The following is a 24176-nucleotide window of genomic DNA, read 5'->3' on the forward strand; positions in this document are numbered from 1 at the left end:
CTGGGTGTTGGGAGTGGCAAGTGCACGGGCGCCCCCAAGAACCCCACCCAGCAGATCAAAATACTGACATGCCCAGCACCCCAGAAGCCCCCACCCAGTCCCTCCTTCCTTTTTCCAAAGTTAGCCACCACCCCGACTTTTAACACTCTAGTCGGCGGAAGCTTGGTACCAGACTGGAACGTTGTCTTTATTTCCTGACAAATGAGAGTATTCACTAGGACGTGAGAGTGAACAGAAAGCCTGCGGGAACCACTAGAGGTGGCTGAGGGACTGAAGAGGCAGCGCAGCCCAGCGGGGAGCCTCCTGCCGGGCGCCCCACCCTGAGTCCGCTCACCCCTAAGCAACAGCTCAGTGTGCCTCTATGTCCTGAAAGCAGTGTGGACACGGGCTTGGAAGGAGGAGAGGGATGCTGTGGAGAACAGCTAGAAGCTACGGCAAGAACAAATGCAGACCCAGAATGAGCCCCCGGCCATAGAGTTGAAGAAAAGGACTTCAAGAATCACTTCCAAGGTGAACCCACAGGGCTGGAAGAAAGGACACCAAGCATTAGCTAGTAAAAGGAATATTAAAAGTGCAGTATTTAGGATTTCATAAAAGTCACTTAACAAGTGCATTCTTGAATGGATAAGCAAGGTCCTACTGTACAGCACAGGGAACTAGATCCAGTCTCCTGTAGTAAACCGCAATGGAAAAACATGTGAAAAAGCAGGTATATATATGTGTAACTGAACCACTTTGCTCTACAGCAGAAATGAACACTGCTATTTTTTTAAAAAGGCCCCAAATAAGTACATTCTTTAGCAACTCAAGGTTGCGGTCACAATCTTCAAAACAGGAATGCCTGAAAAACTACACAGAAAAGAAAAAATAATCCACAGAACAAAACGCCATACGTTGAGATATGATCTTTTTAAAGAAGGAGTATTGGTGCCCAAAGAATCCTAGCTGCAAAGGGCTGCTTTCTGACATATCAGCGGGTTGGTGGGGCGTGGCTCAACTCACGCTCTCGCTGTAGGACACGTCTGTGCTGCGAGACGCACTGGAGTACAGGGTCCGGGTGCTGTCCGGCGTGCCGTTCCTTCTGCTTCTCATGCTAAGCCGGGCGCCCTTGAAGGACATCTCTTCCCCTGTGGAGAAAGGGGAGGGAGGGTAAGATGGGGTCACAAACGGTGGACGGGCTTCACTGAAAGCTTTACCGCCATGCCCTCCCCCTCTCGCTGTCTGCCATGCCCCAGCCCCGCCCCGCCCCCCACCACCAAAGGACATTGGTCCCCCTGCCTCTGCTCTCCTTGCTTCATTCCTTCTCATCCTCCAGGACTCAGCTTGAGTTCAGTCCTTCCATACCCCTTCCCTGACCGCTCCCGTCTGGGCAGGGCCCTCCTGGGTGCGCTCCCCTCTCCTATGGGAGGTGGGATCCCGCATCCCAGACCACTGCGCATAGGAGGTGCATCATAGCTCCTTCGAAGTTAATGGATTTGTAGTGAAGGAACTTGCAGAACTGCAGCTAGCAGCTGTGGCAGCTAGAGGACCGGCTGGCTGGCATCAGAGAGGAGTTCTGCCCTGATGCGGTCAAGTGAAGTGGGAGAAGGACCTTGACCCACAGGGGCGGTAGGGCCTGAGGGCCAGTGTGCTCCAGGTCACCCTGAGACTCGGAGCCGGCACGTGGTTCCCAAGGACACCCGGCAAGAATTCCCTCCCAGCCTGGAGAGCAGGCCATTAGCCCGGGCATCCCAGAAGCCTCAGTTGCCACGGAGATGCCTCCGGGCTGCCCCCTGCTCTTCTAGGGCTCAGACCCTCCATCCCAGCTGCAGGAGCCACCCGTCCCTCCTGTCTCCCAAACACTATCTCAGACCCGTATCCACAGAGAGCTACTCCACATCCCCAGGCTGTCCGGCAGACACAGCAAACAAGACGTTTCTAGAACAAGAGCATCATCCTTCTCCTACACCTCGCCTCCCTGTGTCTCCTCCTGGGACCAAGCTCCCCCAGCTGCCTGTGACCTCTGCCCCCACCCTCTCCTCCATCATCACCACATCCAAGTGGCAGTCGCACCCCCCTCGCCCCTCTCCAGCCCCTCCAGTGGCCCGCAGCTGCCACCTGGGCCCTGCTTGCCTCCCCCACATGACTGCACCCACCTCCCTCTCCTTCTGGGCCAGGTTCCTCACGGGGCCCCGCTTTTCCCATCTAGGTCCCACCGTCTATCTGGAACCCTCTTCCTCAAAGCCTGCCCAGCTGCTTATCTCCCGCCCATCCTACGGGCCTTATGCACCATCTCTTCAGGGAGGTACCTCTGACGCCCAGGCTGGCGCAGGTGCCTGGTGGCCTGTTCTGGAAGCACCATCTCCCCTCCACCAAGCCGTGTGTATCCTGATTTGTTACATGATCTGTTTGGCCCCTGTCTGCCTACTTAAGTCAAAAACCAGATCTAGGGGCTTCCCTGGTGGCGCAGTGGTTGAGAGTCCGCCTGCCGATGCAGGGGATGCAGGTTCGTGCCCCGGTCCGGGAAGATCCCACATGCTGCGGAGTGGCTGGGCCCGTGAGCCATGGCCGCTGGGCCTGTGCGTCCGGAGCCCATGCTCCGCAACGGGAGAGGCCACAACAGTGAGAGGCCCGTGTACCGCAAAAAACAAAAACAAAAACAGATCTATCTGTTCAGCACTGTATTCCCAGAGCCTGGCACAGAGCACAGAGTAGAATTGTACCAATATTGATTGAGCGAATAATCTAAGTGATTACATAACACTCCCTCCCACCCTCAAAATCCTCTTTCAGTTTGCAAATTACTTCCGACTCGCCTTCCATACCCCCTGCACGAGGAAAGGCCTGAGACCCAAGGCTCAGCCACACGACTCCTGAGCCCTCAGCCTGTCTCCTCCTCCAGGTCACCTGTCCCAGCCTCAAAACCCTCCCACGCCACAGACACCGGCGCTTCTTCAAAGCCCACTCAGAACCCTCAGGCCAGGCTGTTTAAAACAGGAGCGCTTCTTTTACTTCTCTCCCCAGGCATTTCACGGAGAGGCTCAGAGTATTAATTGGTACTTTACATACATTACGGCAAAACCGCAAATCAATCCTGCAAGGTATTTCCTATGATCCCCATACAGCAAATGGCTTCTAAGTAGGGCACCGACAGTCAGGAAATGATTTCATTTGCTCACAGTGAAAAAACTGCTTATTTCGTTGCAACGGAGAAAAGCGTATTTTTGCTTTTTCATCACAGTTCAGTCAAATAAGAAATGGGAAAGCTGTGTGAGAAATGCAGAATCTGCCCTTTTCTGACATTTCACATGTCTTTATTCGATGTTCGTTTCTAACTGGTTTTCTGAGGCCAGGGGATGTTCAAGGTGTTGAATTATGAGTCCAGGCGTTCTTCATACCATCCCACAGACCAGGTATTCCAGGTGTACCGTTTATCCATCTCCTAAACACAGGCAGGAGCTAAGGGTTCGGTGTGAAAGGGGTTTCCAGGAGGAGGGACATAAGTCAAGGACCAAGGGCTTCCAGAGGGGTCTGGAGAGGAGAGGAGAGGGTCCAGAGGGCCCCCCAGGAACCTTGGGAAAGAGGGTGGCCCGCCCCTGAAAGGGGGTGAACTGGAAAAGTAGAAGGAGGAGGGAATGAAAGCCACACCAGGGAGAAACCAGTCGATGCATCCCACGCTAAGGAAAAGTCATAAAATCACACCACTGGGTCGAACCACACAAAATCCAGTGGAGAAGATGGGCCAAAGAGTCCAAAGCCACCAAACAAGGGAACACGAGTCACTAATAAACACAGAAACATGCTAAGCCTTCCTAGTAATAAAAACAAGAAAAGTCCAACAGTGATGAAACACCCAGGGGAGATATTTCAGATGACAGCATTTGATGTTGGGAAGAGCTTAGTGGGACAGACACTCTCGTATAATTGCAGGGGGGGTAAAAATCATCTTCCTGCCTGCAAAAGAATGTGGCAATAATGTAGCCAGACATGTAAGTATTATCATCGTTGACCCAGTGAATTGGCTTTGGAGAATTCTAGATAAAAGAAATCATCAGAAACACATCAAAGGGTATACTCAAAAGATATTCATTTCATAGGAAAGATTAGAAATGACTTAAACTTCCATCAGTAGGAGCACATTACACCCAGAAGTAAAAGGATGATACCATGAAGTGGGTGCATTTTAATGACATGGAAAATGTCATAGGATTTATTGTGAGTAGAAAAAAAGCCGGAGGCAAGAAATCACCATGGTCAGGAGCTCTGGCTTTAGAGATGGTCAGCTCGCGTTCAGTCACTCACCCTGTGACCTTGAGTGGGTCTTTCACCCTCTCAGCTTCCCTATAAAGGTGGTTCAGCAGCTGACATATGACCCACCTTCAGGAAGGGCAGCTATCGAAGTAAGGGATGTAAATGCATTACGTATAATGTGTATAAGGCACACGGAAGTAAATACACCAAGGTGTTCACCATTGCCACATGTGGGGCTGGGACTGTGAGTGATTTTAATTTTATTCTTTCACTTTTTATATTTGCCCAAATTAAATATATTTCTTAAATAATCTGGAAAATATATTTAATAAATAGGAAAAGTGTCTAGAGGCTGGGCAAGGCTAAGAGAACCAGTGACCTTAGTGAGAACATTTCAGTAAGTGGGATGAGAGAGTGAGGACCACCAGAGACGGCATCTCCATCCACAAGAGCACGTGGCGGGTGGGTAGCTAGAAGGGAGGGGAGGGTCCGTGGCTGACTTGTTTCCTCCCAAGATGTGGGATCATGTTTAAATCTTGGCAGAGGAAAACTAGCAGAGAGGGAGAGATTAAACCACAGGGAAAATATAATAATGTAATAATTATGATGACTGCAGAGCATGGAGTAGGACTTTGTGGAGGTAGGCAGGAGCGGTGAAGCCATCAGCACTAAAATGATCGATTGAGGATAAACGATAAATTGAAGGTAAAAGGAAAAGAGAGTCAACAATAACATAATAAATACTGATGACAATCGGGGCATTTTTGTTCTCTCACATCATATCTTTGAAATCATTTCCGGACATGAAACTGACATCCCACCGGCCACAGGCCCTTGGTCTTATCTGGACTGTCTGACTTGTACTCCAGAGAAAAAATGCCAAGTCTGCCCCAGAGAGGAGATTGGCTGGGGACACTGCATACATTTTCAGGGCTCTGAAACTCTAAATATACAATGGAATATTACTCAGCCATAAAAAGAAAAAAAACTGAGCTATTTGTAGTGAGGTGGATGGACCTAGAGTCTGTCATACAGAGTGAAGTAAGTCAGAAAGAGAAAGACGAATACCGTATGCTAACACAAATATATGGAATCTAAGAAAAAAAAAATGTCATGAAGAACCTAGGGGTAAGACAGGAATAAAGACACAGACCTACTAGAGAATGGACTTGAGGATATGGGGAGAGGGAAGGGTAAGCTGGGACGAAGTGAGAGAGTGGCATGGACATATATACACTAACAAACGTAAGGGAGATAGCTAGTGGGAAGCAGCCGCATAGCACAGGGAGATCAGCTCGGTGCTTTGTGACCACCTAGAGGGGTGGGATAGGGAGGGTGGGAGGGAGGGAGACAAAAGAGGGAAGAGATATAGGAACATATGTATATGTATAACTGATTCACTTTGTTATAAAGCAGAAACTAACACACCATTGTAAAGCAATTATACTCCAATAAAGATGTAAAAATAAAAAAAACTAAATAGTTGTTGAAAAATCTGAGTCTAGAGTAGTGGTTTCAAAGGCGGGGCTTCGGGCTTTGCGCCTGTGAGGGGCTCAGGGATGCCTCCCCACGTCAGTGGGAGCAGTGCTGCTTCATCAGACTTACATCTCCAGGGTCCTAGCAGATTCCCCCTGAGGAAAGGTTTCTGCTGCTGAAGAGCAGCTGGACACATCTGCTCTGGAGCTCTGCTGCAGGTTTGCTCCGGGTCACCTTAACTGCACAGGCAGCCAGGGGACGTCTGCAGCTTCCGTCTCTTGGAATTGTTAAGAAAGCACTACTTTACTTGAGGAAAAGTGAGTTTATAGGTGGTTTGGCAAGCTCCAGAAGTTAAAGGTGATGGACTTATTCCCAATAACCCCAACAATTAGGGGTTGGCATTTCACATACATCTTGGAATATGTGATTTCATAGCTCCCAAACTATAACACAACGTAACATGACATGATATAAGCATGATACATAATTGTTACGGTCTTAAAACCTCACCAAAGTTCTCTCTCAGATATTATGTCTTTCTCTGGATCGGAAACGGGGTATTTGGCACTGATGTTCCACCCATTTGGAGGGCAGTGGAGTATAATGCTGACGAGCATGAACTTCAAGGCTAGACCATCTTCTCGCTTTACCTTTAACTGTATCTGAATGTATTTCTATAAATTAATGAAATTCTCACTGAGGAGTGGGAAAATGGAGTCAGGAAAATGGTGGCACTGGATGTGGACTAACCCCACCGAGGGGACCTCCCCAAGTAGAATCCACCAGTAAAACAACACCAAGCATGCCCCGCAACGTGTATATGAGGTCTGATGAGAATTTCATGTAAATCAAACCCAGTTCACCCTGTTATTCTACTTCTAAAAGATCGTAGGGTAGGTCAATGCATCAGGAAAGCGCTAGTGTCATAACACGGGCCAGAGATTCAAAAGTTCAGGCAAAAATGAAACATGTACTTTTCTTCAATAATGAAGAGTACAATGTCAAGAGGAATTCAGATAAACACACCAAGAGACATCTATTATTAATACAATCAAACTCGGAGGAAAATGAGGACTGTAGAGATACAGAGAACAAAACAAAACAAAAGCCTGGGTTTGGGAGTCAGGAAAATCCAAGCGTGGGACTGAGCTCCACCACTGACTAGCAGCTCACTTAGCCCCTTTGGGTCTCAGCTCGTTGATCTCTAAAAACGTGTCTCCCTGCCCCATGGCTTGGTTGTGACAGGACTCAAGGGGACGCTCCTACAGCAAGCTTGGCACGTGCTTGAGTAATGTAGACGTCGGTGCTTTTATCAATACTCCTATTACTAGCGTCGGGGCTTCACGAGAAGAGTCAGGAAGGAGCGGGACGAAAATCGCTGTGGCAGGAAGAGTCAGGAACGGGGACTCACAAGTGTCGTGACCACTCCCTCCCGTGTCACCAGGAAACTTGTGTTTTATCTGCTCAGCTCCTGAGGCCCTTGCAGGGTGAAAACTTAGAAGTGGCCTAGGGGAGCTAACTAGGTTTACGTTCAAAAGGATGCAGAGACAGTCACAGGGAACACAGGTAGAATGTGGGGAGAGGTGGTGAGAGAGGAAGCGCTCGGCGAGTGGAGAGGAAGAGGCGAGAATATATACAGACTCTATGGGGAAGGCGGCTGCCACGGTGAGTAAGGCTTTAGCAAGATGGGTGGACGGCATCTTTTGGATTTTTTTAGAGTCCAGCCATTAGTATCAGCTGCTATCGCTGTGTAAGAAGTTATCCCAAAATGTGACTACTTACAATGACACACACTTATGAGCCCGCAGTTTCTGTGGTCAGGCATCTGGGCTCCGTGGAGCTGGATTCTCTGCTCGGGGGCTCTCACAGGCTGCACTCAGATGCCAGCAGGGGCTGGGGTCTTGTCTCAAGCCTGGGGCTGGGGTTGGTGGGGTGGGGGTTGGGGGGACCTGCTTCCCAGCTCACGTGGCTGTTAACAGGATACGTCTCCTTGAGGGCTGTTGGACCAGGGGCCCCCGTACCTCACTGGCTGTTGGCGGGAGGTCACCCTCAGTGTCTGGCTGCCAGGGCCTCTCTAACGTGGCGGCTTCTGTATCAAAGCATATAAGCTGACAAGGCATTAGACGGAGTCTGCCAGCGAGACACAGTCACAATCTTTCGTAACCTAATCATGCAAGTGACATTGCATATCACCTTTGCCACATTCTGTTGGTTAGAAGCAAATCACGAGGTCTTACTTACACGCAAGGGGAGGGGACCACACGAGGGCGTGAATAGCCATGAATTCCACAGGTGGGGGGCCCATCTTAGAAGCCCACCTACCGTGGCACCTTTAACTCACATTTATTTCCAGTGTTCTTGCTTTGTTGGACCTGAATATCTTTTGAATATAGCATTGTGCCAAGACTGGCCGTACGACTCATCAATTTGGGGGGTCTTATAAATGTAAAATTCAAAGCAGGACTCCTAAGGTATCTGACTGAGCAGAAACCCTGAGGAAGAAATCAGAGTAACTTTAGGAAAAATGGTGGCACAGAACCCACAACGAGCCTCCCTTCTAACTGCACATCCCCGATGACCATACGCTAAGTCGGTATGGGTAAAAGTTTGCTTTTTCTTAATCCACTGACGGCCTGCCCTCTGAGCATTGATCACCCAACCTCACTACAGTGGTCCACTCGATCTGGGATCTAGATCCATGCTGTTACGAGTAAGCTATTCTTTTCAGATCCTAGATTTCCCCTTTGAGAATAATTTCTATCGTCATATTAATTTTTATTCTGTATTTTCAACACTCATTTAGACTGGGCCCTGCAAGTGTCACTGGTGTCCACAAGTCCAGTGTGAGTCCTTCCATATCCGACTTGTCCACACTGGACTCCTCTGTCGGCATCAGAGCGTCCCTGGGGACGATTCTAGTGAGGTGTGTGTGTTAGGAGCTTCTTATCCATGTTGTTGACCTAAAACAAATAGACCGCCAGATATCTCTCCAGCAAAGATGGGTTTATTCAGAACCAGCAGAGACTTGCTATTCAGGGCCAGCAACCATGGTGAGCCACTTGCAAGTTCCTGCACAGCAAGGGAAGGAGACTCCTATATAGAGGGAAAAGGGAGGGAGGGCTGTAGTAAACAGAGTCCCTGGCTTTTCACTGGCTTAGTCCCCTCGGGGAGAGGGGGGGAAGAAGAGTCCTTCTTCTTCCTATTGGGCTCTGTTGTCATCACAGGGTGTGAGAGCTCCCCCCTTGTGGTCCCTCAACTCTATGTGGTTTTTTTTCATTTTTTTTCTTTTTTCTTTCCACCTCACCCCCGGGCTTGAGGGATCTTGGTTCCCCAACCAGAGATTGAACCCAGGCCCTCGGCATTGAAAGCGTGGAGTTCCAACTACTGGACCTCCAGGAAATTCCTTCTGTTTCTGTTTTTTTTTTTTTTTTTTTTTACCGTGCAAATGCCTTTTTACTGCATTCACACATGGATAATTTGACCAACACTTTTCCCCCCTGACACCATAGGAACAGTTCCATTCTTTTTAGGGTTTTGATCTTGTAAAGGAAAAGTGAGGCAGCCTCACTTTTATTCCTTCTGTCCAACATTTATATGCTTCTTCCTCTTTTCCTTAAATTCTAATATCTCATTGACTCTGACTAGATATTGGTCTAAATTTTTTACACTATGTGCTCTTTTTTACATGCAAATTCGAGTTTTGGTTTTGTTGTTTTCAGCTCTAGAAAGTTTGCTATTTCATTATTGTTTTCTGATTACAGCCTCCCGGGGGCATGGACAGCACCCCGGGGAGGTTGTGGCCTCCCCAGTTCAGTAACTGTCTAATGAAGGCAGTTGTGACAAAGAGAGAAGGACAGTGCTGCCTTCCAGAATGGACTACTGTCCTTATTTCTGCATGGAGCTGGCACCCTACTCAGGGGTGGCAAAAACTGGCATCATCATGTGACCCAATGTCACACCAGAAGATGTGCTCGGATGTGCAGGGGATGCCAGCCCACAGCGTCCTTCACGGGGACCCCTGACACGGGCAGCTTGCTAGGTAACGACAGCACGGGTGGAGTTGTCACAAGGCTCCACGCACCAGCTTTCACCTGTCCAAAGGGATGGGAGCTCCTCAGGAAGCTTCGCCCCTTTCTGTGGAGCCGTGGGAACATGTATTAGAGTATAGGAGATGCGTCACGTAAGCAAAGGGACTTCCAGAAGAAGAAAAGTTTCCACACAGGAGACGTAGCAGTCAAAAAAGTCAACAGGAGAAATCTTCTTCCCTGGGCTAAGGGAAGAATTGGGTCTTCAATACAAAGAAGTCCCAGAGCCTCATACCAGGCAAATTAATAGGCTTAGAGGTACCCAGTGAAATTATTTAAGGGTAAGAATAAACATAAAACCATACAAACCACATAGTAGAAAAAAGGTAAATTACAGAAGGGGGGAAATCAGGCTGACATCAGACTTCTCTTCTAGAAGGACTGTAAGCTAGAAGATGTGGCAATATTTGTAATTTTTGGAGGCAAAGATTGTGACCTAGGAATTGCATCCTCAGCCAATACAAATGTGAATGCAGCAGAAAGCACCCTCAGGAGTTTGAGGAGGTGGTAGAAAGGCACCCACACAACTTCCAGCAGTTCAGGAATTTGAAGGGGGCGATGCCTTTAAATAATAAATGGAGAAGACATGGTGGAACTTTTTTTTTTACTTTAATTTTTTTAAAGATTTTTTTGATGTGGACTATTTTTAAAGTCTTTATTGAATAGGTTACAATATTGCTTCTAATTTTTTTTAAGTTTTGGTTGTTTGGCCACAGGGCATGTGGGATCTTAGCTCCCTGACCAGGGATCGAACCCGCATCTCCTGCACTGGAAGGCAAAGTCTTAACCACTGTACTGCCAAGGAAGTCCCTTGACTTTAATTTTTTTTTCTTTTTTATATTTCATCTCAGTGCACAAGGATTTGAAGATACCTCCTAAGGTATTACTGAATACAAAGGAACCAAAGAGAAAGAAGTGAGCAGAGAGTAAAACGAGAGAAACTGGTAACGTGATGGGCTCATCCAGCACATGGAAAGCCTGCTTGTGGGGCATTGTTAGAAGCTGCAACCTAATTACAAGGGACCAAAGCAAGGGAACAAACATGGTCAACTGCAAGCTTCACGGCGTCCATAAAGCAAGATCAAACCCAACTGCCCCAATCCAGAGTCCAATGTACAAAGAGCTCCTGTAGGTGGTGGGGGTGGGGGAATGACAGTGAGAATGTAAAGGGGCAGCACGTGGGTGATTTTTCTAGTGATGGAATAGTTCAACAACTTGATTGTTGTGGTGATTACACAAATCTACTCATGCTAAAATTGCATAAAAGTCTACACATGCAAGTGAGTAAAATCTGAATGAAGTCTATGGAGTATACCAGTGTCAGTTTCCTGGTTTTGATATTATACTATGGTTATGTGGGATGTTACCTTTGGGGGAAACCAGGTGAAGGTTACCCAGGACCTCTCTGTACTATTTTTTCAACTTCCTGTGAATCTCAAAATTATTATCTCAAAATAATAAGTTAGAAGGAATAAACTTCTATGTAAAAAGAACTCCGGGCCACACAATAGGAAACATCTTGACATAACCCTGCAATGCCTACAGCACAAAACTGTGTGGCTATTTCTTATAAAGTCCTGAATGCAAGTGGAGGATGCATCACTAAGGTAAAATTCAATGCAGGCAATTCCATAGCAGGGACAAATGATGGGCCCCGGTACAGAAATGTCTGAGAGTTTGGCCAGATTTAGTTCAACTTACTTGCTGAATGATGCAAAGTCTTTGCTTTCATATTTTCATCAAGATCTCAATTATTTTTACTTACGGTCCTTATCCTCAGACTGCAGATGCGTCTGACGAAATTAATGGAGTCCTAATACCCATCATGAAGGTTACCTCGGTGAAAATTAAAACCACAGTGGATTCTTAACCAGCACTCACATTTTCAGACTTCACTGTGGATCGTGAGGATATTGACTACCATCCACATCAGGACAGCTGCTCCATGCTAACAGCTGCCCAGCTTCTGCAGTTTCCCACTCAGGGAAACACATGATGGCTGGGCAGGCCGAATCACTGGGGACTTCGCTCAAACTCAGACCGCTGGGTCCCACCTCAAGGACTCCACAGATCTGGGGTGGGACCCAGATTCTGCATCTCTAACAAGTTTCCAGATGCTGCGGATGCTACTGGTGAGGGTCCCACACTGGAGAACCACTGAGCTAAACCAGGATGCTACACATAACACCAGTTAGACTTTTTCAAAGCTTGTACACAAATCTTCTTCAAACACAAGCATGGAATCGACAAGAGGCTTAAGAGGCGGCATCACATAACTTTGGCTGAGTGCTCTTCTGTGGTTGCAACTTGTGTTTATGAACAACACGATTTGTCCTGATAGCATATGAGACATACATCTTCATCAGGCCAAGAATAACTAATAACAGCTTTGTCTCATATAACGCCTATTATGTGCCAGGCACTGTGCTACACTCTTTACATGTGTCAGCTCCTTGAATCTTCTCATGAATTATAGGGATTATTATTTTCCCACTAAAACTGTTGAGGAAACCAAGGCACAGAGAGGTTAAGTAACTTCCCCGAAAGTCACACAGCTGATAAGTAGAGGATACGGCGTTCAAACCCAGGCAGGCTGGCCCGAGAGCCCAATCCTTAAAATTTAAGTTCCTTTGTGCCGCTTTAATACGTCCTTGTGAAAGGATAGATTGTCATTTTTACTATATTAATACACTATCAACATTTAAATAATTAGAAACCTTGTTTTGTTGGTTGGGGGAGAGGCTGACCTGGTGTTATTTTTATCATTGATGCTCATGAATAATTTCAAATGGTCTAGAAGTCACCCATCAACAACAGAATACTCTTGCATCCTGTGAGCCCAAAACAAAAACAAAAGCAAAAAATCCATCTGCTATGTTATTGTCCTAACACAAGAATGACATTTGGCATGTTTGCAAAATGGTGTTTCAGCCTGCCTATCACCATGTTCAAATCAGTCCTACGATGTCATTTTCAAGTTCTAAGTCTCTCTGTGTTTAAAAATTTTTTTTAAATAAGAAGAAATAAGAAGTTCTCCTTATTAACACTTAATGAGAGAGGAACTAAATTGTTCATATGCTCTGATGAGAATGTTCCAAAAGGCCCCGTACCAAACCCCAGCCATCTCCACTCTTGGCTTCCATCAATTATTCATTGTAATGATGAGTGTGACACTTGCAGAGGCTTCAGATATAAATGACACCATCCGGAGAAATCTTCTCAATTCTCATTTTGGCAAAAGTGCTAGAGCGGTACCTGCAAGAGTTACAGTGACCTGCAAGGGTTAATGTACACCATTGCCTCCACATGTCTTTCAACCGTAGAGAAGAAATGAGGTTTGTTTTGTTATCAGAATCATCCTGCTTTTCTAATTGCCTCTGTCGACCACATTTTTTGAGATTTGCATAGATGGGTAAAAAACAGGAAAATGGCAAAAGCCAATGGAGGCTCCTGAGGTCATCAATCCCATATATCCTATCCCAAAGAGTAGAGGCAAGAGACCGGAGGTAGAACTGGGGCAGGAGACGATGCTCAAAGATACTGTCTGGAAGGAGAAAAGTGGGGAGTCCCTATGGTGCCTGGAACCCTATTATCTTTATAGGTGCCAAGAGTCACATCAGTTCTTTAAAAATTAATAATGGAGGATAACAACTTGGTTCCAAGTTCGAAAGGATTATAAACCCAATGTCATAACCTTGGAAGAAAGTTCTTTACACTCTAAGGTACTAATGAGCTAAAACTCCTATCGTGATAAGCATATTTGTCGGAGCACATATATAGACTAGATTAAGCAATAACCATTTTCTTACTTTCAGCTTAAGAATCTTCACACTGAAAAAGTCAGCTTTAGCAATAATGGCTTCAAAATTAAATAGAAATAAAACCTTTAATTATTCATCCAACTCCTCAGCGTTTCTCTGTTTCTTCTAAATAATACAACCAACGAGCATGTTTCAGAAGCTGAAAAAAACTAAGGGAACCACAGTATGTAAAAATAAGTCAAATATACCTTTCTCCTTTTATTATCAAAGAATATTGACCATTTGAATGCATCCTTTCTTGATGTTAATTTATGTTTCACCATAGTCTTGATTTAAGAACAACCTGTTTTATTCTGTTCCCAGTAGGTTTGAGACCATAGGACTGGGTAAGATAGTCAGTTGCAGACTTAAGATCCCAGTGACTTTTTTAGTAAAGTTCATTTGAGGACATGTCTGACTCTGGCAATCAGGAAAAAAGAAAAAAAGAGAAAAAACTACAGATATATTTCAAATCGCTCAAAAATCGAGCACAGATTTCTAAATAAATCCAAATGAGTACTGAAGATACCTGTGCACTAGCATTTTGCTTATCCACACAGATTCTGGAGAAATTTCAAATTTTGTCTTCCTTTAGTTTCTTACCTTCATAGAAAAAAACAAATGATGCCCTCCTCAGATTCACTACACTAACATCAATTCTACAAGTTACACAACTGCAACATTTATGGAAAGATGAAAAGCAAAAGTTGATAACGTACCTGTGGAGGTTATCAGACAGGACTTGCTTTCACTCTAAAGATCCTGCTCCTCTGATCTACTTGCAAAAGGAAGAGGCTTTTATAACTTGAGATTTCTCAGCCCCGCCTTCTTCTCTGAGGTTCTCTTAAGAGGAGGAGAAAAAAAAAACTCAAGCCACTGAAAAAAGACAGTTAACACCATGGGATACCATAGCAGTGTAGCAATTGAATATGAGTAAAGAATGCATATTCATAGAACAGGGTATTTTAAATGCTCATAAAGTAAGAATACAAAATCCCCACTCTTGGCTTGCCAATTGTATCAGAGTATGAAACAAACTAAAGATGAATTTCTACAATTTGTGGCACATTTTAAAAACCACAAATGAAATGGGAAATGCTCATTATGGAAAGTCATGATAAAATTAATTAATAGATTAAAAGCTTTTAATTAAGATTAGGAAAAAGTTGTTAAGTAGAGGAAATTTAACAAACATTGCTTTTTAGTCGATTTTGTTAACTTTATCCACACCAACATATATTCAGCATTGGGCTAGCTAGGCAGGGCTGAGGGGGGTGACCTGAAAACTCAGCAAGGCTGGCTTTATTAAATTATAGTTATTTCCATGCTCCCTTTAAACTACATTTTGTCTCTTTGAAAATCCCACTAGGAGAGATAAAATAATAATCCCTAGTGGGCAATTTTTAGTCATTTTATTTAAATGATGTACCACAAGCATCATTTAAATAGTTTTGTTACAGTTAATGTTCCTTGAGTATTGGCTATTATTTCTATTATGTATTCATATATGAAGTATATGTCTCAGGCAAGTAGAAATAAGATCATATAATTTAAAATTTGATTATACAGTCAAACAAATGCAAAGAAGTTAGAGATTAAACATAATGAGAGTCAGGGGCAATGTTGTAAAGGCAGAGGGATTTGGTCAAGATCTGTAAGGAGAGATAAGATGTAATTAATGATAATTACTCCTACAGAAAACATGTTCAATTCAGGGAGAAAACCCCTTCGACAAAGAAAATCTTTAAGAAAAAACTTGAGGTAAGATCACAAACTCAAATACTCCAAGAGTCAGACAGGTAGTGAAAATGAATGGAGTGACCAAGTGTGAGGCAATAGGGAAGGGTAAGCACTGCGGAATGTTGGAAACATCAGGGGCCGCATCTCAATGAGGACCCATGCGAGAAGAGATCTAGCCAGAAACAGAGAGAGGATCAGAGAAATCTCAAAATTGCCCTGAATGTGGATTGTAGGACTAAAAACGCCCATACACTTACCTGCTGCAATTTCCTTCCTGGCCCCCCACCCCATGCATGCACATACACAGGGCTGTGGATCTGGTCCTCTCCGTCCTCAGCCTGCAGTCTACACAGCATCCTTCCAGGTATTTTCAGAGATGCAAAGGTATTGAAAAGCAGAACCTAAAGTTTAGTTTGAAAACCAAAATGTGAACTGCAAAAGACCAGAAGGCTAGAAAATTATAGACACTGAAGTACCAACTGCACACTGATCTGCTATGGAGGACTACTCCTTGTGGAAGGTGGCAGAGCAGTGAGTGATCCCAGGCTGGCAGAAGGAAAGCTGAGAGGAGAAGAGGGATGAACACAGAGGTGGGGATGAGAGAGATGGGAAGAGGGAGGATGACCTCATCAGGTGCACCATCGTAGAGCCATTGCACATGGTGATTTAGAGCCGTGTTTACAAGGGAAAGATTCAAAATACATCTAACCGGGCTTCCCTGGTGGTGCAGTGGTTGAGAGTCCGCCTTCCGATGCCGGGGACACGGGTTCGTGCCCTGGTCCGGGAAGATCCCACATGTCGCGGAGCGACTGGGCCCGTGAGCCATGGCTGCTGAGCCTACGCGTCCGGAGCCTGTGCTCCGCAATGGGAGAGGCCACAACGGTGAGAGGCCCGTGTACCGCAACAACAGCAACAAAATACATCTAACCAAGTGAGGTGGAGAAGATAGAAGTGGAGATGGAAACAGAGGTGTATAGGTAGAGATATAGGTATAGTTACAGATATAGATGTATAGGTGTAGATATAGAAGTACAGAGATAGATATAGCATAGATTTGTATGTATAGGTATAGATGCATAGGTATATAACCTCCAGCTTTGCCATTTTATCCAACACTTAACAAAATGACCGAATTCCTCTACGGAGGCAAACGTGATTTTTTAAAGAATGTTTAAATACGAGCTTGTTGCATTCTCTTTCAGTGCCAGCAGGTGGCTTCTCTGAGCAAATTCAGTGGCTGCAGGAGAGACATTTTCAACCATCTTTATCCCTAAAGCAGGTTTAACAGGTGAACAATGACGTCGGCCTGGCCTGTCCCTTCAGCGCCCTCTTGGCCCCAAAACAGTAAGCAGAGTCCGTCAGCTCCATGTGTAGCCTGGATTCTCAGCTTTGCTTCCCTATTTTTTGTGCTGTGAGAAAACATGTCAAAATTGAATGAACTGGAAGTGGACGGGTGGTGGCGATTGAGTAACAACGTGGATGCGAGTAATCGATGCTGCTAAACTGGAAGCTTAAAAATGGGCAAGATGGTAGATTCTACGTTATGTGTATTTTGCCACAACGAAAAATAGTTTTAAAAAATATTGAATGGGGCTTCCCTGGTGGCGCAGTGGTTGACAGTCCGCCTGCCGATGCAGGGGACACGGGTTCGTGCTCTGGTCCGGAAGATCCCACATGCCGTGGAGCGGCTGGGCCCGTGAGCCATGGCCGCTGAGCCTGCGCGTCCGGAGCCTGTGCTCCGCAATGGGAGAGACCACAGCAGTGAGAGACCTGCGCACCGCAAAAATAAATAAATAAATAATTGAATGAAATTGGCTCTGAGCTTTTGCTAACTGTGGGAGCTCGAAAAAGCTACTCAACCCCCGAACCCCAGCTCCTTCTCAGCCATGTGGGGTCCTCGTGCCTATGTCTCAGGCTGTGTCAGGATTTGGGGGGAATACTGAAAGGACAACCGTGGCAGACGCACCAACCGTGTTAGCATCCTCCTCCGGCTGCTTTTGTCCCCCCAGCTCAGCATCCCTGTGTCTGGGGTTCCACTTTGCAAATGGGGCAGGGAGAGGGTGCCTTTCTCTCTGTCGCCCAGCGCCCACTGAAACAGGAAGATGAGCCACCGCGTGCTTCCACCAGCGTTTCCCTTCGTGACCCATGACCGCCTACATCAGCCTTTCAGGGCCACAGGTTGAAAAGGATGGCCAGGCCCCAACCTAGACGTGTTGAACCAGGAATCTGATGTTTCTCAAGTTCGGCAGAGTTAGACAACCTCAGCTCTGAAGAAACAAGTGTCAACTGAAAAAATGCTGTCAGCAAGAACAAGGCAAAAACACAGCCAGCTGGGTGGTGGTGAGTGTGCTGCCCTGGGGACAGGGACAGCCGGCGGGAGCTGGCAACCACACAGAGAAGTGGTCACGCTCTGTGGGGGACCCCCAAAGCTCATTGTCTACAAGGGAAGGAAAAGGTCAACACATGCACTTTCCACCCAGAGCTTGGATTCTTTCTGCTCTACTGGCTGTCTACTTACTATACATTGTATAGTATACTATATATATGTATATATAGTATACACATATATATGTGTGTGTAGCATATATATATGTATAGCATATATGTGTCCAGTATAGTATAGTAAATAGCCCATATCGACTATATACAGTACATACACAGTATATACTATATACTGGCTCTGAGCTACTGCAGACCCCATGGGTCATGGGAGAGATCTCTTGGCCATTTGTGCCCCCAAAGAACCCCTCTTGAAAGCAGGGTTGTCCTGCCCTCTCCAGCACACAGGTTCCCTATAGGAGACGCACAGGGGCCATGAACTGGAGCCCAGACGTCAGCAGGTGTTCAAGGGCCTCGCCCTGGTTCCCCTCCATCTCCCCAGCATGCTCCTTCTCTAAACTCCCAACTTTCTTGTCCCCTGGGGCCACCTCCTCTCCAGGCACTCGGGCCGTCTCCCCCCTCCCCTGAAGACTGGGCACAGCTGTGCGTGGCAGCCACGCCCTCCGACTGAGTTTGCTCCCCTTGAGCTGGTTGGAAGGACACGGCCTCTGGCCCAGTGCAGGAGGGCCCACGTGGGCGTTACATGAAGAGGCCACCCTTCATGCAGCGGCTGCGCTTGTGAATTTCCATGAACCTGCCTCCTCCCCTGACCCCCTGCATGAAGCTGGAGTCCCAGGTAGGCCCTGGCCCTGCCTCAAACTTTTATGTACACATGAACCACCTGAGGATCTTGTTAAAGGCAGATTGTGGTTCACACAGATAGGGCAGGACCTGGGATGCTACATCTTTAGCAGAAAGAACCAGATTTCTGCCAGCACCAGGGTCAGCTTCAAAAGTGGTCAGGATAAAGTGCCACCCACCTGAACATGATCCACCAGGTGAAGCCAGGAACCGTGTCTGTCTAGGGGAGAAGGAACGCCTCTGGATTTGGTACACTTCAGGCATCTCCCCAGCCCCCCGAACTCTGCTCCCCCGGACAGAATCAGATGTAGCCAGCTCGCTAAGGCACCAGTCTCTCCTCTGGTCTCAAGTGAGAGGCTCCTGTTCTAGCCATGTTCAAGGTATCTGAACACTGGCCAGCCTCAGCCTGACGTGCCCTGGGCCACTTAAACTTCACATCTTCCCAATTGCCTTGTAGGTGACCTGACAAGGGAACTGTGGGGCTTGACACCTCTTTAATTTTTTGTGTGGTTTTTTTTGACACCTCTTTAGAGATCAGGGTCTTGTTGAGTGATTTGATAAGAGGTAGGAGCTTAAAACTCTTTCATGCTCATGGCTATAGCCTTCTTCATTTAGGCCAGACATAAGAGGCTAAATGAAACTCCTCAATGATTTTTCTATGTCAGCCAAGTTGCTTTTCATGTGAACTGGGACTGGAAACAAGAATGAACAGTAGTTTTTGTTTTTGTTTTTGTTTTTGCGGTACGCGGGCCTCTCACTGTTGTGGCCTCTCCCGTTGCGGAGCACAGGCTCCGGACACGCAGGCTCAGCGGCCATGGCTCACGGGCCCAGCCGCTCCGCGGCATGTGGGATCTTCCCAGACCGGGGCATGAACCCGTGTCCCCTGCATCGGCAGGCGGACTCCCAACCACTGCGCCACCAGGGAAGTCCTGAACAGTAGTTTTTATAGACAAAATAAAAATGGAGATAAAAATAGAGATAGAGACAGGTAAAGAGATGGAGATGGAGATGATGGGGAAGGAGACAGGGATGAAGATGATGGAGATGGGAATGGGGATGAGGATGAAAGTAGAGAGAGACAGAGATGGAGACGGAGATAGAGATGAGATATAGAGATAGAGAGATAGAGATAGAGGTAGGGAGAGAGAGAGAGATGATAGAGGTACCAAAGTGAAAAGGACCAAGAATAACTCAGACCCAGAGATCAAGTATTTGATATTCACCAACATAAATGTAAACAATGACAATTTTCCTTATGCTTTTATAAGAAATCTCTCAGAGTAAGGCAGAATACTGTAGCCATCAAGCACTTCACCTCTGGAAGATGAGTCTGGCTTAAAGCTCAGGCTCCAGGGCAAACTCGGGCAAGGTCCCTGACCTCCCTGACCTAGTGTCCTCGCCTCTAGCACCAGCTGTAAAGCTCTCAGCTCAGGTGCCATGATGCAGGGTAAAGAATCAGTGAGTATAGAGTGTGCTGAGAGGGTTAAGCTCCTTACACAGGACGGTGTGCTCTCTGACAGTAGTGCATAAGCACTCCATGACTATCGGACAAGCTCATCAATGATGGTGACGTACAGGAATTAGAAACAGGATTATGAGACTTAACGTAGATCGTTTCAAAGAGCTACAGAGGAAACTGCCTTTTAAAATCTGCAATTCGAATAGATAAAGCAAATGGGATGGTGAGATGGAAGGGTGTCTTTTGAGGAAACGTTTTTGCCCTGATTCCAGCCCAAGTGTGCTTCAGCTCCTGCGTACGAGAGGAAATGAAACTACCTTGTATATTGAAAATTCACACAGTGGTCCATTTGGCCCATATGACCCTGCTCCGTCCCATTTTAGAGTTCTGGAGCAATAAGAAGCCATCTCTTTCCTTCTACCCAAATTACCGAAACTTTGCTTGAGGAGACAAAATAAGTTCTGAGTGATTTCTGACCACTATTATATGGTCATGAGAATAAAAACACATTCCAGGCCCACCTGGATTAGCAGAACTGCTCTGTCTTCTTTCTGCTTTGGGGGATGAGAAACCCATCCCAAGACAGAAAGGATGATTGATGGTTACTTAAAAGCATGATGGCCACGGGTGATGAAATGTAATGGAAAGAAAAAACATGAAAACAGTGGACAATTAGGATTATTGTAAGTATTACCATCACACAGAGTGGTCCCTGAGTGGAAAAGGGTTCAAATGTCAGAAACAAAAATAGCCAAGCGACCCCAAATGATACCTGAATATTTGTCCCAAAAGTAACCTGACGGGAAAGACATGTTTCCAAGGTCAGAGTGAGCACCACAGTTTGCTGACCCCTAGAAGCCCCACATCCATCAAACCAGGATTGGCTGGCTGCCAGGACCCGGGCTAGGGGCTGCAAATTCAAACACACTGAAGGAAAAGACTGAACATGAGAAATTCAATCAGTAAGAATTGTGCAGAAGAAACCGGTGTCTGATGTGGGATTCTGGCCAGTTGCCGCGAGGCAGTCCATCCAACGACCAAGGACAGGATTTCTGTTAAGCTTTTCTCCTTTTATCCATTCTGTAACAATGACATCTCAGGTAGGAAAGTACTGGACCATTTGCCCAATAAAGAATTCCTAATTTTGAACAAGTTTACCATCATAAACTCTCTCTACAGTTAGGTGCATGGGTACACACTCACTGTGACAATGGCTAACATTTATGGAGAGCCTGTTCTGTGGCAGGCACGTGGTGCTTTACGTGTGCTGACTCATGGAACTGCCCAGCAAACCTGCAAGGAGGTACCAGGTACCAAGTATATTTCTTTATACTATCACCAACCCCATTTTACAGATAATGCAACTAGGGCACAGACAGCTTAAGTAACTTGCCAAAAGTTACATAACCAGCAAGTGCTGGAGCTAGCTTTGGAATCCAGGCTGTGTGTTTCCAGAGTTCTTCTGTCTGACTTTTCTGCTACAGGCACACGTGCAGGTGTACACACTCGCAAACACATACCTACACACACGTAGATACGTGCACACATACAAACACATACCTACACGTACACACACACACGCCCTCAGAGTTACTCAGCGCAGAGGCACAGAGAGGCAGGTTGGCCCTAATCAAATGCAAAGAAAGGTCAAGACTGTCCCAGCCATATTTCTGTGGGACAAGTTATGTTTTCAGGAATTTCCAAGGATTGTCCTTGATGTCTCCTTGATGTCCTTTGATGCCTTGACATTGTGTTGTATGTTCTGCAGACTTAGCAGAGGCCCCACCATAGCGTCTGAGTCATAGCCACCCACTCCCACCAAACCCTCAACCTCTGCCTTCCCCAGAGAGCTCATGGTCCCCTGGAGTTGTCCTCCACCCTGGTGTTCACCCTGGAGTCAGTCCCGGATCTTCTCTTCCCCCCGCCGTGACCCAATCCACCCGTAATTCCTGTCGGCGCTGCCTCTAATTCCAATCCTGTGAACCCCAAGCCCGGCCACCTCTCTGATCCCTGCTGCTAATTTCTGCATCCAAGGCTCCGCCATCTCTCTCCTGGAAGCTGATCTGCTTCCCTCTCCGCTCCCAGGATCCATTGTCCACCTCTCTTCCAAAGCCATCTCATCAAAGCCCTTGTCAGAGCGTATCTGTCCCCGCTTTACACCCTTCAGGTGGCCTCCTGTTGTAATCAGGATAAAACCCCCGCCCCTGCAACGGCCTGGGGCAACCGCCGGCCTCAGCTCCCAGTCTCCTCCTTCTTGTCTCCCTCAGGCTCTTGGTGTTTTCCATCTGCCACATCTAGAACCCTCTTCCCCAGATCTTCCAGCACGTGGAATTCGAGGATGCATGGGGCGGAGGTTAAGAGCTCAGGCTCCCGAAGGGCACTGCCACCACTCTTGCACCTGTGTGACCTCGGGCAGGTTTCTTAGCCTCTCTGTACCTGTTTCTTCACCTAGAAAATGGTGAAGATAATCATAGTATCTACCCAGGGTTCTTGTTAACCCAAGTGAAGCACTCAGAGCAGTGCCTTTCTCAAGCAATGTTCACTGTGGTTATTATTATTAATAGCAACTCAGTTGTGAACTTGGACTCTGGAGAGTCAGACCACCACTCACTACTGGTTGTGTGACCTTGGCCAAGTTACTTGACTTCTCTGTGCCCAGTTTTCTCATTTGTAAAATGGAGATAATAATTATACCATCCTCATAGATATTCTGTGAGGAATTTATTAGTTAATACATGTCACACACTCAAGATACTACTTGGCACCCAGTAAGCATACAGAAATGCTTGTCATCATCATTATATTCCTAATAGCATTCTCTTCCAGGTCTCTGTTCAACCACTCCCTAGTCTGAGAAGCCCTCCCTGAGCCCCAACACCAATCGCTCTGTGTCCTATCGCCCTGTCTTGTTCTCCATCACTACATTGATCGCCACTTGCTATTAGATTGTGCTGCTGTGTGTTATTGATCACCTCTCTCTCCCTCCAGCCTTTATTCAGCTTCACCAGGGAGACAGCAGCCTTGTCTTTTTCACAAGCGTTTCCCCAGGGCCTGGAGCAGAGCCTAGCACGTGGTAGGACTCGATAAAAGCCGAACGAACAACGTAACTCACAGAAGTCAATTTTTCATGTGCAGAAATGCTCCTTTTGTGCGAGATCCCTCTTTGTTCCCTGGGATTGTTACTCTGCTGCCCAAGTTTGCGTCCAGTCATCGCTGCACCTCAAACCTTAACGGGAGGTCTTGACATGGTGTTGTATGTTCTGCAGTTCTCACGTGGCTGCCACCGAGTAGAACTCTCTGTGGTTCAATGGCAAGCCTACCCTGGTGCCTGAGCGCAGACACACACTCCCATATTTACCCTCTCTCCCCTCTCTCTTTACTCACTAATTTATTTCTTTAGTCATCGTTTGATTCATTCATCAGCTTGACAATAACTGAGCACCAACCCCATACCAGCCTAACGCTGAGCACCGAGGTCACCTAGGCTAGTACAACCTGGTACCTGCTTGTAAGCATCGCAGCGTGGCCGAGGTCAAAGATGCAGAAATGGATAACTGAGATACCCAAAGGGGCAGCAACATAGCCCAGGGGGATGAGAAGAACTGCCTCTCCATCACATTCCTGCAGGAGCAGGAACCAAACACGGGATGCCCATCAACAAACAGATGGGTGTGGCTGGAGTTTAAAGGTGGTAGTTGGGTTGAGGGAGAGGAGGTTGAACAGGCCTTTTGTGAGCCTGGAAGACAAGTTTGGAATTTATCTTGCGAGCATGCAGGCACTGAAGAGCTTTATCACAGGGTCATTTCCAGAATTGTGTTTTACAAAGGTCATCCTTGAGTCTCCCCAGTGGTCAAGCGAAGAATGAAAACAAAGAAGCAATTTGGTCCCAACAAGAGATGAGATTGACAGAGGTGATGAAGAGGAGGGATGGGTTTTATAATCTTAGAAGTTCTGGAAGGTAGGATATAAGAAAGAGGAGGAATCAACCAAGCTGTACAGGCCGTGCTTGCGGAGTTACACGCAATTACTTCTAATTCACTACCACTGTGCTCCTTGCAATTTCAGTAGAAACCCTCTTGCAAACACCATCAGAGCTAGTAGTAGGATATAGTTTCTTTGAAGAGCAGCAAAAATTTAAAGACACTTGAGATGCATTCAATTGAAAATGCTATGGTAAATAGAATCATGACCCCCAAAGATGTCCAC

The 24176-nt window shown here is 46.5% G+C and overlaps 1 protein-coding gene across 19 annotated transcripts in view; it reads right to left on the bottom strand.

The window, feature by feature from the left end:
- Positions 1-24176, bottom strand: part of TRPM8 (transient receptor potential cation channel subfamily M member 8) — a 159330-nt gene that overhangs the window by 113318 nt on the left and 21836 nt on the right. For 13 of the 19 annotated variants that reach the window (XR_009564502.1, XR_009564503.1, XM_060301688.1 and 10 more), the window contains one exon: positions 1003-1127. Coding sequence is in view for 17 of the 19 variants with exons in the window: in XM_060301688.1 (XP_060157671.1) it covers positions 1003-1127 (125 nt within the window). In the remaining 2 variants the exon portion in view is untranslated. Of the gene's footprint in view, positions 1-1002; positions 1128-14310; positions 16108-24176 lie in introns of those variants that run through there. The other 6 variants (XM_060301693.1, XM_060301695.1, XM_060301697.1 and 3 more) reach the window with 5 other exon arrangements.

The sequence above is a fragment of the Globicephala melas genome, chromosome 7 (genome assembly GCF_963455315.2).
Source record: "Globicephala melas chromosome 7, mGloMel1.2, whole genome shotgun sequence".
In the NCBI taxonomy this organism is placed as follows: Eukaryota; Metazoa; Chordata; class Mammalia; order Artiodactyla; family Delphinidae; genus Globicephala; species Globicephala melas.